The sequence below is a fragment of the Bufo bufo genome, chromosome 1 (assembly GCF_905171765.1).
Source record: "Bufo bufo chromosome 1, aBufBuf1.1, whole genome shotgun sequence".
Taxonomy (NCBI): domain Eukaryota; kingdom Metazoa; phylum Chordata; class Amphibia; order Anura; family Bufonidae; genus Bufo; species Bufo bufo.
The window spans coordinates 613,759,093-613,778,051 of NC_053389.1; the positions used below are offsets into that span (position 1 = coordinate 613,759,093).

General features: G+C 44.9%; 1 protein-coding gene across 1 annotated transcript; it reads right to left on the bottom strand.

Annotated features, from left to right (window-relative positions):
• Positions 1-42: 42 nt before the first annotated feature.
• Positions 43-18,755, bottom strand: INSYN1 (inhibitory synaptic factor 1). Its single transcript, XM_040414582.1, has 2 exons — positions 18,600-18,755; positions 43-624 (listed from the first exon to the last, which is right to left on the bottom strand). The coding sequence occupies exons 1-2, from the start codon at positions 18,753-18,755 to the stop codon at positions 43-45; spliced, it is 738 nt and encodes a 245-aa protein (XP_040270516.1).
• Between the last annotated feature and the right edge of the window lie 204 nt (positions 18,756-18,959).

An 18,959-nucleotide genomic window follows, 5' to 3' on the forward strand; every position in this document is an offset into this window, starting at 1 on the left:
TTTATTTTACTATCCACTATGCTTTACATCCCTTTTCAATCCTCAGCGCTGCTCCTTTTTTGGCACATATGGTAGCACAGTCTGGGTGCTCTTGTCACACACAGTCTGGGTGCTACAGTTCCTTGTGCTCCTCTTGGCTCCAGTCATTCCTCCTTTACTGCTCCGTATAACATTACAAGGTACAGCAGGCCGAGGAGATTCTCTAGGAGTGTCTTGGCCATATGGGGGATCTTCACTGTCATCACAACAAAGTGCATGGTACAGAACTTTATCACTGAACCTTACTCGGTCTCTGGAGCCAGGGGTCCTTGTTGGTAGGGGCTTCTGTGGAGGGACAGGAGTTTCTTCACTAGAGCAATCGGGACCATTGGGTGTAGCCCCACCATTAAGTAGCCTAAAGTCAGAAGGACGGTCTGAGCCATCTCCAGAGTCAGAAGGAGTGGAGGCTTCTAGAAACGAACAGAATTCCCAGCTGTCTGAACTCAGGAAATCCAGGGGTCCCAGGTCACAGAGAGGACCACCTTTTTCACTGCTTGATGTGCTACTAACAGTTCCTGGGGTCCAGTCATCGGTGTCCAGCTCAAACTCAAAGTCCGAAGTAAGTCTGTCTATTTGCTCCACCACCTAAAAGATGCATACAATGTGTTACATGGTTGATCTCATGAATTAAAAAAAAAAAGCTTTTATTAAAAAAAATCCCATATTAACAACCTATATGTGACTATTCTATGTATATATATATATATATATATATATATATATATATATATATATATATCAAACAAAAAAAGTAGCAGCACACCACTAAATGCACTAAGAAGTGAATAGGTGAATGTGTGAACAGGGTCAAATACATTCACACATTCACCTGTTCACTCAGTCTTAGTGCATTTACTGGTGTGTTGCTACTTTTTTTGTTTGCTGTATTATTGCCGGGTAGCTTGCACCTGCGATTTGTCTCAGGAGGTGCTGTTCCGTTTTTTAGTTGGCAGTTGAGACACAGTGGTCAGAGACACCGGTGTGAAGCACCAAGTGTCAGGCAATACACGTATTCAGGAGAGTAGCCGAGGTCGGGGCAGGCAGAGTATCTATCTGTAAGTCAAATCTGAGGTGTGGGCAGAACAGAGAACTGTCAGGGCAGGCAGTCTAGTATCAGAATCGTAAGGTAGGCTTGGTTCGGTATATGGGCAGACTAACTAAGCAAACACAGTTTCGCTGCTAAGCAGGGGCAGACATACAACCTATGTAGCCGGTTTGGATGCGTGGGGGCTTAGTGTGGGATGGTGCCCCTGTGCAGCTTCGGCGACAGGGCAGTGGGAGATGAGCGCTTCCATTGTGGAAGCGCTCATCTCTATATTCATCTGTATCAACGTCCTTAGGATGTCATCGCGCTGCCTGAACCGTACAGCGCAGGACCCAGGTTGGAAGAGGCCTGCATTGCATGCCTGAAAGCAGCGTGGAGGTAAGTCTGTGAGTTTATTATTTTCATTTATGCTATGCGGGGGGGCCCTAACTTATGTACTGGCGCTCATGGGGGGCACTATGGGGGCATCTACTGGGGGCTCTATCTTATGTACTGGCACACATGGGGGGCACTATGGAGGGGGAGGAGCACTGTGGGCGCCCAATCTTATATACTGGCACACATGGGGGCACTATAGAGGGAGGGAGCACTATGGGGGCCCAATCTTATATATTGGCACTCATGGGGGGCACTATGGAGGGGAAGAGTCACTATGGGGGCCTTTCTTATTTACTGGCACTCACAGGAGACACTAATGAGGGGGAGGAGCACTATGAGGGCCCTGTCTTATATATTGGCACACATGGGGGGCACTGTGCAGGGGGAGGAGCACTATGGGGGCCCTATCTTATATACTGGCACACATGGGGGGACTATGGAGGGGAGGAGCACTATAGGGGCCCAATCTTATATACTGGCACACATGGGGGCACTATGGAGAAGGGGGGAGAGGAGCACTATGGGGCATCTACTGGGGGCCCTATCTTATATACTGGCACACATGGCGGGGCACTATGATGAAGGGTGGGAGAGGAGCACTATGGGGCATCTATTGGGGGCCCTATCTTATATACTGGCACACATGGGGGCACTATGGAGGAGGAGGAGCACTATGGGGGCCCTATCTTATATACTGGCACACATGGGGGCACTATGGAGAAGGGAGGACACTATTGGGGCATTATTTAGGGGCATTATACTGGCACACATTATGGGGGCATTTTATACTGGCCCATTATGTCAGGCACCATGTGGACAAGGAGATGAGCACTATGGGAGCACTATATAAGAGTATTTTATACTGGCACAAATTATAGGGCACTATGGGGACATTGGCTCTACTGGGGGCACTAGGGGAGGTATTTTTAATACTGCCACACAAGGGCATTTTTATGTACTGGCGCACATTATAAGGGGGCATTTTTCCATTGTCACACATTATGAAGAGAATTATTACTACCGGGGGCATTATGGTGGGCTTTATTACAATTGGGGGACTATGAGGAACATGAATTCTAGTAGAAGCACTGTGGGAGCATTATTACTTCTGGGGCACAGTGGGCACTGGGGACATTATTACTATTACATGCAGTAATAATAGTCTGGCAGATAATTATTTCTATTCGTGGGACTTTGGGGAGCACCCAGGCTACTTTCACACTTTGATGCAGATCTGTCATGAATCTGCACAGACGGATCCGTTCAGATAATACAACCGTCTGCATCCGTTCAGAACGGATCCGTTTGTATTATCTTGAACATAGCCAAGACAGATCTGTCTTAAACACCATTGAAAGTCCATGGAGGACGGATCCGTTTTCTATTGTGCCAGAATGCCATTGTGTGTCAGAATGGCGAAGTTTTGTCAGATGGAAACTAAAACGCTGCAAGCAGCGTTTTGGTGTCCGTCTCCAAAGCGGAATGGAGACGGAACGGGGGCAAACTGATGCATTCTGAGCAGATCCTTTTCCATTCAGAATGCATTAGGGCAAAACTAATCCGTTTTGGACCGCTTGTGAGAGCCCATGACGGATCTCACAAACGGAAAGCCAAAACGCCAGTGTGAAAGTAGCCTTACTCTTACTAAGTATCAGCTTAGCACAATTTTTTTGGGGGAAAATTATGTTTACACTATTAGTTGCCGGGACACTATTGCCTGGGTGCAGTTATTTTTTAGGGCACAGTGTGCCAATAATTACTAAAGGCGGTACTATCTGGGTGTTACTAGTATTTTCATGGGGACTGTTTCTGCAGTATAGTATTGGGGAGCACAGCAAGCATAATTTTGGGGGTGGCAGGTTGGGGTGTTCAGAAGGTGGGAGGATGATGGAAAACTAGGATGTCTGTTTGTCGAACTCTGTAGAGAGAAGAGATGGCTGAAAGAAATCATCATGGCGATGTTGTCTGAAAGGAGAAGATAATGACAGAGTGATGTGCCTAGGCTGTTTGGCACTCGGGGCGGGTCCTTTCTCTGGCACCCCCCCAATACTTAAAAAAAATTGTACCCCTTCACAGTAGTATTGCCCTCATTGTACAACCTTTACAGTAGTTTGTCCAGATATATGCCCCCTCACGGTAGTTATGCCCATATTGTGCCCCCTCACCGTAGTTATGCCCTTACTGTACAACTTTCACAGTAGTTATGCCCATATTGTACCCCCTTAAAGAACTTATCCCTTCACTGTGCCCCTTCACAGTTGTAATGCCCTCTTTGTGCCTAACTCAGAGTAGTTATGCTGACATTGTGCCCCCTCACAGTAGACATTGTGCCCCCTCACAGCCCTCTCTGTGCCCCTTTCACAGTAGTAATGCCCTATCTTTGCCCCCTTCACATTTGTAATGCCCTCTCTGTACGCCTTCAGAGTAGTTATGCCCTCACTGTGCCCCCATAACAGTAATGATGCCCTCTGGACTGGATGGGGTGACTGATCTCCTCTGCACAGTAGCCAACACACAACTTGGCTGCACTACGGATCCAAGTTGAAAGAGCTTCGAATGACCACAGGAGGATATCAAGTATCTGTATGACCATTACCATGCCAGAGTGGCAACCTATATCACAGCAAGGAGATATGCCACCCAGTATTCATGTGACCCTGGTTCACCATATACCCTGCTGCAGAACCCAAAATGACCAGTTCACCACTATAATGTTAAGGTCAAATGTTCAAGATTTAAAGGGATATTCCATTTTTTTAATTTATTTTTTGTTTGCTTATATAATAGAAAATTGTACTATTTTCTAATATATATGTACTTAAAATTCTGCATACATACCTTTCTTATATAAGGTGGTTGACCCCTATATGCAGTAGAATAGTATAGCTCATGTGTAAGTTCTATGTAATGTATCCATGGCCTAACTAAAACATGCCATCAGCCATGTGAACTCTTCACATCACATAATCGCTGACATTCTGTAAGCAGCAGTGTTACATAATATACATGTGTTGGGTCAGCACACAGAACACAACATGTGATAACTAAATAGTACTAGAGGTGGAATCATGATTTTATTATGGTTGTTTCAGTAACTATATTATTGTATGGTATTTACATGGCTGCATGTGTGTAGGTGATGTTGTAAAATGGCTGCCTGTCTCTAGCCTAATGTTGCCATGTTGATAATAAAGTTTTGTGGGGAAAAAAACACAACACACACATCTGTTTCTACATGGACACTGACAGACATGAGATACTGCTTCAGATAACAATACTGTATATATTGTGTATGTTCTGCCCTCTAATACACAACTATATCCCTGTTAGATACCTGGGCAGTTAAAGGGGCTATGCCATGATTAATGTAAAAAATTTAAATCCGATATCATATAGTACATGACAATCTTTTTCTAACAAAGCTAGAACCAACCCCATACCTCACATGGATCCAGAGATCTCACCATGCATTGCTCAACTGTTCTGCTAGATTTATTTCAGGCTGGCAGCTCAGGGGGTATGTCCTTTCTCAGGGACCATACCTTTTTTGCTGCAGTTCTTTCACTGTAACTGCCACAGCTTCTGACAGAAGATATGTCTGAAGAAGATACAGGCGGCACTCCGCTGTCAGTGATGCGGTGCGCGTGTCCAGGGAAGGTCCACACGTACTTGTATAGAAAGGACCGGCACTCGCTCTGGTAGTAATTTTCAAGTGATTTTAATGGTCACATACAAGTGGTAAGTGACGCGTTTCGGCTACTATGAGCCTTTGTCAAACATGTTTGACAAAGGCTCATAGTAGCCGAAACGCGTCACTTACCACTTGTATGTGACCCTTAAAATCACTTGAAAATTACTACCAGAGCGAGTGCCGGTCCTTTCTATACAAGAAGATATGTCTGGTGACAGTTGATGATTTAAACTGAGAATGTGCAACCGCCTCAGTAAGGTGGAGAAGAAATAAGGAAAATAACAAACAGCAGGTGGCGCTGTACAGATACATTTTATTGAACAACTCAGTGGGTATACAAAATTTTTAATTACATGCAGTTACAAAAATATTTATTTCCATGTGCTGGTTTGAATTTTTTTTTATATTTTTTGTGGCACAACCCCTTTAAGTGAAAAGTCAGGTCATAAGGTACTGTGAGGGGTACATGACAGCTCACATGAATGATGCCATGTTTAGTTCTATCCACCTTTCCTATGAATACATTTTAGAGGACTAAAATGGGCTGTACCATTTTCTTTAGGGAAAGGCTACTGTATGGATATAATAAAGGTCTGCAAGCAAAATTTTAAATAGATGTATATTAGAAAATTGTATAATATTCTAGTCTCTAAATAAATAAATGTAATCTTTAAAACCGGAATAATTCTTTAATTGTGAGTTTTATATTATAAAATTCCTCAGACTGTGTGAATGGATTTATTATGTATAGTTAATGTTTCTATATATTTAGCAAATCATAAACAGTAGAGTTAAACCTGTATCTACTGCTGATCTTAAAATATGAGAAAAGTAATTTCCATGGAAACCATCCATATACAGTATATTGGCCAAGTGTTTTAGTCAACCCCTCGTCTTCATGTCGTTGAAAGTAAAGAATCGCATTTTCACGGCAGTATGTTGCAGGAGAAAGAGTGAGCATATGATGGCTTTTATTGAAACTGATATTATATTTGTTAATACAGTTCAGTGGTAAATAATTTGGTTTACAGGTATTTACTTGTGTCTCTTGTGCCTCATGTTTTGTATTTGTATGCTTCTAAAAGCTTAATCGTAGCTGACTGGAACCATCAAGAGTGGAAGACGGCATTGGCCACATTTGCACTCATTTTTTTAAACAATTAAATGCTTTCTAAATACAAAGATGGAAACTTTCTGAATAGTCTGAGTGCAGAGTGTGTGTAAGTCCTTCACCCAACTGGCTATCCAGCACAATTCACCAGAGCACTGATCCTGTTTCTGACAGTTCTCGCTGCACTCCCCTTCCCTTCACTCAGTCTTACAGATAGCAGCAGGAGGTAGTACTTGGCAGGTCAGAGTTTGGAGAGGGGGAAAAGCAGACAAGGAGGGCAGCTCACATAGACTGTCGATGGGGTGAAAACGAGACTCACAAAACAGCCTATGTTGGCCAACTACCCAGTTTGACCCAGATATGTTTAGCTATGTTAAAATGTAACTTTTATTGGATTTATATTAAAAATAAAAATGTGAGCTAACCAAAGAGATAATAAAAATAGCTGTTGACTGTGTCACAAACTCGCTAATCTTTCAAATGTGAGTGATTTTATGATGGTAGGGATGTGCACACTCCCTACTCTACCACTCAGGTGATACTAACAACTCAACTTATGGCCAGTTGATTCACTGGCTCGCTAAGGAGATGGATTACCCTACACCACTTCGAGTCTGCCTCAAACCCCTGAAGAAGCCAGGTTAGCTGGCGAAACATGTCGGTGGGCAGTTTTGGGTTTTAGGAATCTGTCGACTGCTGTCCTCGGTCTAGTATCATGCAGCAGTAATGATTATATTAGGGTGATCCATCTCCTTAGCGAGCCAGTGAATCAACTGGCCATAAGTTGAGTTGTTAGCATCACCTGAGTGGTAGCATAGAAAGTGTGCACATCCTTACCACCATAAAATCACTCACATTTGAAAGATGAGCGAGTTTGGGACACAGTCAACAGTTATTTTTATTGTCTCTTTGGTTAGCTCACATTTTTATTTTTAATATAAAGCAAATAAAAGTTACATTTTAACATAGCTAAACATATCTGGGTCAAGCTGGGTAGTTGGCCTACATAGGCTGTTTTGTGAGTTTTGTTGAATACATCTATACTCAGATAGGGTCTTTCTAGGGCATTTGTATTTACTGGGGTGGAAATGCGCACAGTGCAGTTTGCAGGGGAAGAATCTGTAGGCTGTGTACAAATGTATTGAGAAAGCAAAGCACCCACCGCAAACTCTGCAGCAGGAGGCTAATCAGACACTCCTCATTCTCAGTGACAGCCACTACAAGTGAGTCATTATGAGTTGTAGGAGAAATCAGTACTGTGTTGAAACTGTGCTGATGCGTGAGAGTCACTGAAGATAGAAGCATCCTAGACTCACAGACCTCACATCATGCATGTATTACTGTGAGGAATATATCCTCAGGAGAAGTCTGAAACAAAGAGCAGGCTGCAAGCTGAATATCGTGGGGCCTGAAAATGAATGAATGAAGATTGTAGCCTGAAACTTAGTGAAAATAATATACAGTAGGTATATACTATGGTCTTGAGTATCAGGACATAATAAAAAAAATCTAGTCCCTGGAAGGTCTTAAAATTAGGTAAATACAACCTCAGATAAACAAAAGATTCCACTATTACATTATTTATAAAACAAAAAAAAGCCAAGATGGAAAAGCCATGTGAGAAAAACTAAGTACACCCCATGAATCAATAGCTCGCAGAACCACCTTTAGCAGCAAAAGCTTAAAATAATCATTTTCTGTATGACTGTATTAGTTTGCCACATTGTTCTGGAGGAATTTTGGCCTACTCTTCCTTACAACGTTCTTTGAGGTTTGCAGACTTTGTTTAGGCAGTGTTGGATTTCTTCTGACTGCCACGGCGATCCCATTCATTTCTATGGGATCACCGCTACTTAGCGATCCTGGCCGCGACAGGTGTCGCAGTGTAGCCCTTGCTTTAAAGGGCATCTGTCAGCAGATTTGTACCTATGAAGTTGGCTGACCTGTAGCTTGTGCGCTTGGCAGCTGAAGGCATCTGTGTTGGTAACATGTTCATATGTGTCCCCATTACTGAGAAAAATTATGTTTTAATGTATGCAAATGAGCCTCTAGGAGCAAAGGGGTCGTTGCCTTAACACCTAGGGGCTCTGCCTGTCCCTGTCAATCAAAGTGGAGAGGGCATGGCAGTTACAGAAAGGGTCGGCCAGTTTCTGTCAATTGTCTTGAGTGTTTATGAATAATCTTTCTCAGTGTAGAATGATGGATTTCATATTGTGTGGAAATTGCCTTATAATCCTTCCCAGTTTGATGGGCAACAACAACTGTTTCTCTAAAATCATGCTGATTAGTTTTGGCCTTGCGGTTCGCCCGGCGGTCCTTTCGCTGCAAACTTTGTCGTTCGCGATTCGCCGAACATATGGCGATATTCGCACGCGCCATATTTTTTTTGCATAGCGCTGAACTTTGACCCATGACACATCCATCAGGTGGAATAGGATAGCCAATTGAGACGTTTCAGCACATGGACACACCCCCAACCCTATAACAGAAGCCGATCTTGCAGCTATTTTACATTATGTATTTTGCCAGTTTAGGGAGAGGTCGCATTTTGGAGCAGGGACAGTAAGGGACACCAAACGCTAGCTAATAGGGCCACAAAAGTCCTTTTAAGAACTGGTATAGGTGTAATATAGAGGGGTATGCTATACTTATAATATACTTTCTAACATAGAAATTATATTATAGTGTATTTGTATTGTGCAGCAGTTGTGTGCGGTTCTGCTGCGATACCGCAGCTAGATAGAGGGACAAACGCTATTGGAGTAGCTAATTGCAACAGGTGTGATATACCTGTTGCCCCCCAAAAAACTGCTTGAGGGCTGCGATATACAGTTGCAAGAAAAAGTATGTGAACCCTTTGGAATGATATGGATTTCTGCACAAATTGGTCATAAAATGTGATCTGATCTTCATCTAAGTCACAACAATAGACAATCACAGTCTGCTTAAACTAATAACACACAAAGAATTAAATGTTACCATGTTTTTATTGAACACACCATGTAAACATTCACAGTGCAGGTGGAAAAAGTATGTGAACCCTTGGATTTATTAACTGGTTGAACCTCCTTTGGCAGCAATAACTTCAACCAAATGTTTCCTGTAGTTGCAGATCAGACGTGCACAACAGTCATGAGTAATTCTTGACCATTCCTCTTTACAGAACTGTTTCAGTTCAGCAATATTCTCGGGATGTCTGGTGTGAATCACTTTCTTGAGGTCATGCCACAGCATCTCAATCGGGTTGAGGTCAGGACTCTGACTGGGCCACTCCAGAAGGCGTATTTTCTTCTGTTTAAGCCACTCTGTTGTTGATTTCCTTCTATGCTTTGGATCATTGTCCTGTTGCAACACAAAAGATCTGTTGAGCTTCAGCTGGTGGACAGATGGCCTTAAGTTCTCCTGCAAAATGTCTTGATAAACTTGGGAATTCATTTTTCCTTCGATGATAGCAATCCGTCCAGGCCCTGACGCAGCAAAGCAGCCACAAACCATGATGCCCCCACCACCATACTTCACAGTTGGGATGAGGTTTTGATGTTGGTGTGCTGTGCCTCTTTTTCTCCACACATAGTGTTGTGTGTTTCTTCCAAACAACTCAACTTTGGTTTCATCTGTCCACAGAATATTGTGCCAGCATTGCTGTGGAATATCCAGGTGCTCTTGTGCAAACTGTAAACGTGCAGCAATGGTTTTTTTGGACAAAAATGGCTTCCTCTGTTGTATCCTCCCATGAAATCCATTCTTGTTTAGTGTTTTACGTATCGTAGATTCGCTAACAGGGATGTTAGCATATGCCAGAGACTTTTGTAAGTCTTTAGCTGACACTCTAGGATTCTTCTTCACCTCATTGAGCAGTCTGCACTGAGCATGTCATCTTTACAGGACGGCCACTCCTAGGGAGAGTAGCAGCAGTGCTGAACTTTCTCCATTTATAGACAATTTGTCTTACCGTGGACTGATGAACAGCAAGGCTTTTGGAGATACTTTTATAACCCTTTCGAGCTATATGCAAGTCAACAATTCTTAATCGTAGGTCTTCTGAGAGCTCTTTTGTGCGAGGCATCATTCACATCAGGCAATGCTTCTTGTGAACAGCAAACCCAGAACTGGTGTGTTTTTATAGGGCAGGGCAGCTGTAACCAACACCTCCAATCTCATCCCATTGATTGGACTCCAGTTGGCTGACACCTCACTCTAATTATCTCTTAGAGATGTCATTAGTCTAGGGGTTCACATACTTTTTCCACCTGCACTGTGAATGTTTACATGGTGTGTTCAATAAAAACATGGTAACATTTAATTCTTTGTGTGTTATTAGTTTAAGCAGACTGTAATTGTCTATTGTTGTGACTTAGATGAAGATCAGATCACATTTTATGACCAATTTGTGCAGAAATACATATCATTCCAAAGGGTTCACATACTTTTTCTTGCAACTGTACCTTCTTCCACAAAATCCTCATTGAGGGGTGCTATATACCTGTTTCTGCCATATACTGATTGAGGGGTGCTATATACCTGTTTTTGCCAAATACTGATTGAGGGTTGCCATATACCTTCTTCCACAAAGTACTGATTGAGGGGTGCTATTGCTATAAACCTTCTTTCACCAAATACTGATTGAGGGCTGCGATACACCTGCTTTCACAAAATACTGATTGAGGGGTGCCATATACCGGTTTCTGCCAAATACTGATTGAGGGGTGCTATATACCTGTTTTCACCAAATACTGATTGAGGGGTGTCATATACCTTCTTCCACAAAATACTGATTGAGGGGTGCTATTGCTGTATACCTTCTTCCACAAAATACTGATTGAGGGCTGCGATATACCTTCTTCCACAAATACTGCTCTTCTCTACAGACTTAGGCTGAGGGTCATTTAGAAAATGTGACAGGCAGAGGCAGACCATTCCACAGGAATGGTAGGGGTCGGGCAGGTGCACCAGGCCGGAGCCTAAGTGGGAAGTTGGAGAAGGCACGTGAGATAACTTCTAACTTCTGGGGCCAACCAGAGTTGGTTGAGTGGCTCACAGCCTTCCGCTTCTGCACCCTCCTCATCCTCTGTATCTGCACCCTCCTCACTCTCTGCTGTGTGCACCCCCAAAGACACGATCACCACCCCCACCATAGCCCCTTTACTCGAGTCAGAGGAATTATTTTCCCAACCATTGCCAGACCTTACCGATGCACAGCCATTCTTGGCATCGGATGTGGAAGAGGAGGTAGCAATGGCCGCCACCCAGAGGTCTGATGACAGTACCCAGATCAACCCAAGGAGGGTGGTCGCCGCTGTTGCTGCCTACTCCGAGATCTCTAATGTCAGTGGTGGTGAAGGTGATGATGATGATGTGTCGATGGACATCATGTGGGTGCCCACAAGAGAGGAAGAGGAAGGGAGTTCAGAGGGAGAGACAGAGCAGCAGATAGGGAGGAGAAGCAGGCAGAACTCGCAGTGCAGACTGCAAATCTATCTGGAACGAGCCATCCACCATGCACAGTCACATCTTGCGCTCCCAGGACGCCAGCACATTGATCCACAGTGTGAAAATTTTTTAACGTGTCAGCTGCTGGTAATAGTGTTGTCTCTGCAGCCTGTGCTGTCAACGCATAAGTCGCGGTAAGCCCAACACTCACCTAGGACAACCGCCTTAAGAAGGCACCTGGCCTCCCATCACCGAGGCCAGTGGGAGCAACACTGTCAGAACCCACAAAGCCACACTCCCGGTGCTCCACGTCCTGCTTCTTCTCCTTCTCCTCTCTCCTACCATTTGTCCTCCACTCCACCTTCCACCGTGCCGTCGTCGCATTCATCGGGCACAAGGCAGGCTTCCGTGGCCCATATGTTCAAGCGTAAAAAAATGATGCAAAATGACACACGTGCCGTGCATGGCACATGTCCTGAACTTAGTTGTGCAGCGATTCGTTGCCAAATACCCCGGGTTCCAGGACGTCTTGCGGCAGGCCAGGAAAATCTCTGGCCATTTTAGAAGATCTTACACGGCCATGGCTTGCCTTGCTTACGTTTAGCGGCGACACCACTTGCCCGTCAGACGTCTAATTTATGACTGCCCGACACGCTGGAACTCCACCTTGTATATGCCTGATAGGCTGCTCCAGCAAAAACGTGCTGTTAACGACTACCTGTACGAACTCAGGACAGGTTCTGGGGAGCTTGTTTTTTTTTAACCGCACCAGTGGCTGCTCATGAGCGATGTATGAAGACTTCTGCGGCCATTTGATGAGATCACCAAACTGGGCAGTCGCAGCCAGGGCGCCATCAGTGACATCGTACCTTACGCCTTCTTTCTAGAGCGTGCATTGCGTTGTGTCATTGATCAACCCGTCGAGGAGCAGGAGCTGAAGATGAGGAAGTCGCAATGCTGAATGAATTCCCAGGGGGGGGCTACTCCATCTGAGACAAGTCAGCAGGAGTCTGAAGAGGAGTCAGAGGAGGATGGTGGCTGGGGGGGGGGGGGGGGAGGAGGAGGAGGAGCAAGAAGAGCAAACTTTTCTGGGATCCCTGGTGTTGTCCGTGGCTGGGGGGGAGGAGACCGAGGACGACATTCTCCTGAGCGATGATCAGAAGCCAGGGCACTCCATCGTTTCCAATTTAGTGCAAATGGGGGGCCTTCATGCTCCAGTGTTTGAAGAGGGACCCCCGTATAAAAAGCATAAAGGTCAAGGACCTGTACTGGGTGGCAACGTACTTAGACCCCCGGTACAAACACAAAATGGCGGACATGTTACCAGCATCACAGAGGGCCTTTAGAATGCAGCATTTCCAGGCTTTGCTGCAAGAGATGCTGCATTCTGCTGTTGCAGGCACTGGCAGAGGAATTTCCACCCACAGCGAAACAGGTGCTGGTACCAATCCTACTGCACCTGTAAAAAGAGGGCAGTTTGAAGATGTGTTGGTCACTTCGGATATGAGATCATTCTTGCAGCCAACCTATCGATAGCTGCTCTCCGGATCCAGCCTCAGGGAACGCCTAGACCGACATGTGTCCAACTACAGTGGGTTAACGGCTGATGTGGACGCTCTCAGAAGCGAGGAACCCCTTGACTACTGGGTGTGCAGGCTTGACCTGTGGCCAGAACTGGCTCAATTTGCCATGGAACTCTTGGCTTGGCCCTTGTCGAGTGTCCTGTCCGAAAGGACGTTCAGCGCAGCAGGGGGATTGTGACCGATAAGCGCACTCGCCTAGCTCACGACAGTGTGGACTACCTCACTTTTAAAAAATTAATGAGGCATGGATCTCAGAGGAATTCAACACCTGTGATGACCACGTGTAATTGAATTTCCTCATGCCAGGCCTCACACATATTCACCAGAACCCAGAACAAAGAATGGTCCTTGTCTTATGTATATACAGCGGCATAAAAGGCCTTTTATATCAGGTGAATGCCTAATTTCTGGGGCCTGTACTGGCCGACAGTTACATATTTATCCTGTGACCGCCTAATGCACCTCCAGCCACAGAATCCAAAGTTCTATGCTGTCAGGTGAATGCCTATTGGCTAATTTTTGGGGCCTGTACTGACCATCAGTTACATTTTTATCCTGTGACCGCCTAATGTACCTCCAGCCACAGAATCCAAAGTTCTTTGCTGTCAGGTGAATGCCTCTCATTATGGTGGCGTATGAACTGCATTCACAATAAGGACCTTCTAATGTCACAGGGTCATGTGACTGTGCCCGCCACCCTGTACTGTGCCCCTCACCCCGTACTGTGCCCTTATACCCTGCATTGTGCCCTCTTACCACACCCTTTGCAGTGCCCCTAGTCATTCTCTGTACTGTGCCCTCTTATACCCTTTTATCCGGTCACAGTATGGCGGTGTTATCCGGTCACTGTACAGAGGTGCTATCCGGTCAATGTATGGCGGTGGTATCCAATAACTGGATTGCCATAACTGTATCCCTTTTCCTGCCCACACTATCCTTTTTTAGACCTGGCATGAGCGGTAAAAATATGCAGATTGCGGTGCTAAGGACCTTTGCGCCCCAATCTGTGTCAGAAATACGCCTAACATAGCCGTATTTATATATAATAAATGACCACCTAATTGTTTTATTATTCGGGGGTAGGGCTAATATCTTTATATTATATAGATTCTAGTGTATTATACCTCTATTTCCCAGTAGAAAATTATCCTTAGGAAACACAGTCCTCATCCCTGACCACCAGGACCAGGTAGCGCTCTGTCAGTACATGGCGGCCTCCCCTCTCCGCAACGCTGCTCCGCTGGGTACTGGTGCTTATTCTCACACTAGAGCTGGGTTCACATCCTATTTTTGCCGTTCATTTAATGCAGGCATCCTCAAACTGCGGCCCTCCAGCTGCTGCAAAACTACAACTCCCAGCATGCCTGAACAGCCTACAGGTATCAGCCTACAGCAGGGCATTGTGGGAGTTGTAGTTTTGCAACAGCTGGAGGGCCGCAGTTTGAGGATGCCTGATTTAATGCATACCAAAAATGTATGCGTTAACAGATGCCTCAGACTGATGCCATACAGTAGCGTCCGTTCATCATACAGTTCCATGGTAGAATTTTTTTTTACGGCAACGTATGCATTTTTTAATGGCCTCTGCAGGATACAAAAACGTGGAGTGCTGCACATTTGTATACATCAAACCGATAGGAAATAAACTTTTTCTAGGTTCCAGCAGGGCACATTTTTGAGAGTTTCCCTTTAAGACGCATAAAAATGGCCCCTGATTAAAATACATATTTTTTGTGGGAATTTTTGCCAATGATCCCCCTCTGGTATATCACTGTCCATGTTGTGGGACTATTTGTGTACTTCGAGTAAGTGTTTGCTGGCTGCAAATATGACCTGAAGGTTTTTCAGGTTCACCCGCCATTAAAGTGAATGGGGCCCGCCGTGAACGCGCAGTTCGCGAACATTTGATCATGAACACGCGTTCGCAAATCGTCCCGGACGATGTTCAGCCATCACTATTGCTGATATAATTTATCCTTGACATTATGTTAAGGCATGCCTGAATGCTCCAGTCCAGCAAACTTCCAAAACTTCAGCTTTTATAGAGGTGGTCACAGTTGCTGATAATCAATTAATCAAGGGCATTTGATTAGCAGCACCTTGCTGCCACTTACCCTCTCAATTTCTATGAAAGCCATAAGGAGGTACTTAATTTTCACATACAGCTTCTGAATTTAGGGTCTAGTTTTTATTACATAAATAATGACTGAAATCTGACAGTGAAATCTGACATGTGTTGTTCATCTGAGGATGTATTTAGATATGTTTAAGATCTTCCAAAGACCAGATTTTATTATGTCCTGGCAGGTAAAACTGTAGACTTCAAAGAGCTTGCTTGTTTTTTTCATGACTGTATGTAAAAATAATTTTTCCATCTCAAATGTGTCCATATGTGGTACCCCAGATATGAGGGTACTACTATGGTATCTGCAATTGTTTACTGTTTTATATGCAACTTGACAGTAATTACATGCAATACACTTTGTACACCAGCAGATTGGGTATGGTTGGCAGTGTTCCATTTCTTTCAATTCCATTCCTCCCCTCTTGATAGGAGTGGGCTGGTCCAACTTCCCGCCAAGGGTAGGGCTCAGCTAGGGAGGGTCAGTCTAACGGGCCGTTTACACGTGTTCATAGGAATGTTTGTTAGCGATTATCTGGTGGTGTTAAAATCCCGCAGATTGCTTGATTAATTAGCGAAATGCTCTGCTGCAGGCAAATAACGAGTCTGGATGGAGATGAGCGATCTCATTAGCGATCGGTCCTCCCCATACTGTGGAGGAGATCGTGACATGTAAATGCAGCAGTCACCTCTGCTGATGAGCAGGCGATTGCTGGAAAGGAACACTTCCTCCCCATGGTCCTAGGCCATGGAAGATTTGTAAACTACAGCTTATTCGAGTGATCAAGTGACTAAACTATCAAAATTCCGCTGCAAGGTGGTAGAAAACACGTCAAGACACCATCAATGCAGATCAGGACAGGCATAGCTAATAGCCTGCATTATACAGTGGACACCTACAGCCACAGGTGCCAGAGTAAAGCCATAGGGAAGGGAATCCCGAGAGACAGTGTCAGCTAGCAAATTTCTGTGTCATATTGTGCCACATTGTCAGCCACCATACCTCATTATCTAGCAGGAAATAACTGCATGTTGTACGAACTGCTGCTGTATGTGCTGCTATTTCTTTTTTGCACTCAGTTAAGAAAGATGTTCTTTGTTCTATAATCTCGGCCTGGTTCCTTTCATCATCGCCTTACCTCAGGTGGCAGCATGAGGAAAGACACCATGACACTACAACTAGGGCTGCAGTAAACGATTATTTAAGTAATCGAGTATTCTATCGATAATTTTGTACGATTAATCGAGTAATCTAATAAGAAAAACCTTCTTAAAATAACGTATTGCTTTATAAAAATGTCCCCCTTTCCCAGTGCCTCCTATGCCATCCACCATGTGCCCCACTCCCCCAGTGCCGTCCCATCAGCAGCCCCTCCATGCCATGTTCCCATAGTGTCCCCATGATGGCACTGCCATTAGCCCCTCCATCCAGATTGCCATGATGTCCCCCTTCCCCAGTGTCTCCTATGCCATCCACCATGTCCCCCAGTGCCATCAGATCAGCAGCCCCTCTATGCCATGTCCCTCAGTGCCCCATGATGGCACTGCCATCAGCCCCTCCATCTAGATTGCCATGATGTCCCCCTTCTCCAGTGCCTCCATGCCATCCACCATGTCCCCCACTCCCCCAGTGTCATCAGATCAGCAGCCCCACCATGCCATGTCCCCCAGTGCCCCCATGATGGCACTGCCATCAGCACCTCCATGCCATGCAGATTGCCATGATGTCCCCCTTCCCCAGTAACTCCTATGCCTTCCACCATGTCCCCCAGTGCCATCAGATCAGCAGCAGCCCCTCCATGCCATGTCCCCCAGTGCCCCCATGATGGCACTGCCATCAGTCCCTCCATCCAGATTGCCATGATGTACCCTTTCCCCAGTGCCTCCATGCCATCCACCATGTCCCCCACTCCTCCAGATCAGCCCCTCCATGTGCCAAATCACAGGTGCCCCCATTAACCCATTCCCCCAATAACTTTATACATGCCAAATCACAGGTGCCCCCATTAACCCCTCTCTCCCGCCAATAATGTTATACATGCCAAATCACAGATGCCCCCCGCCAATAACGTTATACATGCCAAATCACAGGTGCCCCATTTCCCCATGCCAAATCACAGGTTCCCCAATTTCTTCATGCCAAATCCCAGGTGGCACCATCTCCCCCCCCCCCCCCCCCCCGCTGCTGCTGCCTCTGCTAACTTTATACTTACCTTTCAGTGCAGAGTGCGCTGACACATGCACTGGGGACCTGACGTCACACACAGCATCAGCCAGCGTGCTGACGATGTGTGAACGCAAGGTCCTCTAGCGCGGTGCCAACGGGAGGCCACGGAGCAGTGAGTGAGAAGCTTCATTTCACTGACGCTCCGTGGTCATGTGTTATAAACTATTTTTTTGCCTCAATTACATTGATTAAATCGATAAATCGTTTCAGCCCTAACTACATCTCATCAGGGTCACTACCACTCCCATCCTCTGCACCAGCTCCTCAGGGGGCTCGCTGCACATAACCATCTGTATCCGGCTGCAGAGATATTTTGGGGGAACATCATGCAAATGCTAGCTTTTAAGAATACCTTTTAGGGAAAAGAGGAATGTTATACTGTAGCTCTGTATATACTTATATGTCTTTATTCTCTGGTTTACTGCACATGAATACAATGACAATAACAGTCATATATTTTCACACCACCTCTAGAAGATTTGCATTAATTGTTTTTCTGTATATGCAAGTAAATGATTGGGGATTGTATGGTAGTAAAATTAATTATGATTGTTTTTATTATGTTGCTTTTCAGTGCGCCCTATAATAATATATTTTAACAATGAATGGTTAGTATATAAGATTAAATCAACAGGTTTTTGATCAAATAAACGGAATAATGATTGCTTTATGTACAGGAGCATGACTGTAGGGGGTAAAGAATAGTTCTTGTGCTCTGGTGCTTGAGTGTGCCACATAGGTTTTGTAAATGATAAATGGTAAGTGGGAGGTCCGATCGAAGTTGCATCTCTGTTGTCAAACGCATAGCTAGTGTTGCATAATTTAAATTATATTTAAATGTACTGACGTGCCATATATATATATATATATATATATATATATATATATATATACAAATATAAACTCAAGTTAAATGGATGAAGACTGAAGTGTGATACATTCTTGGAATAAGAGAAATGTGCAATACACTTACCTCTCTCAGTTCTTTGGCCACTTCCTTGAGATCCCGTAAGATTCCTTCCAGCTGACCAATTACTGCCCGGACTCTCCCTCGAATTCTCTCCCTCTCCCCAGCTCTGCAGCTGCGTCCCCCTTGCTCCGTGGTCTTTCCCACCCCCCGAGAGCACATGATTCAGAGAGAGGCCTCCAGCCTCCTCTACAGCTTCTCTCCTCTGGGGGGAGCTCTGCATCTTAACGTCTAACCCCCCTCTTGCCCTGCACCCCCTCCCTTTACAGAGCCACACACAATACTCCCCAGCCTCCTTTTAAGGAGGACTAATAATTGTCAGATAACACTATTCCTGTGGTAGTGTATAAAGTTAGTAGATTAGGT

Bases quoted from the DNA above. Each gene is read 5' to 3' on its own strand.
- INSYN1 (XM_040414582.1), bottom strand. From the start codon at position 18,755: ATGTGCTCTCGGGGGGTGGGAAAGACCACGGAGCAAGGGGGACGCAGC. The intron at 625-18,599 runs GTAAGTGTATTG...TGCATCTTTTAG, and splicing joins TGGCCAAAGAACTGAGAGAG to GTGGTGGAGCAAATAGACAG.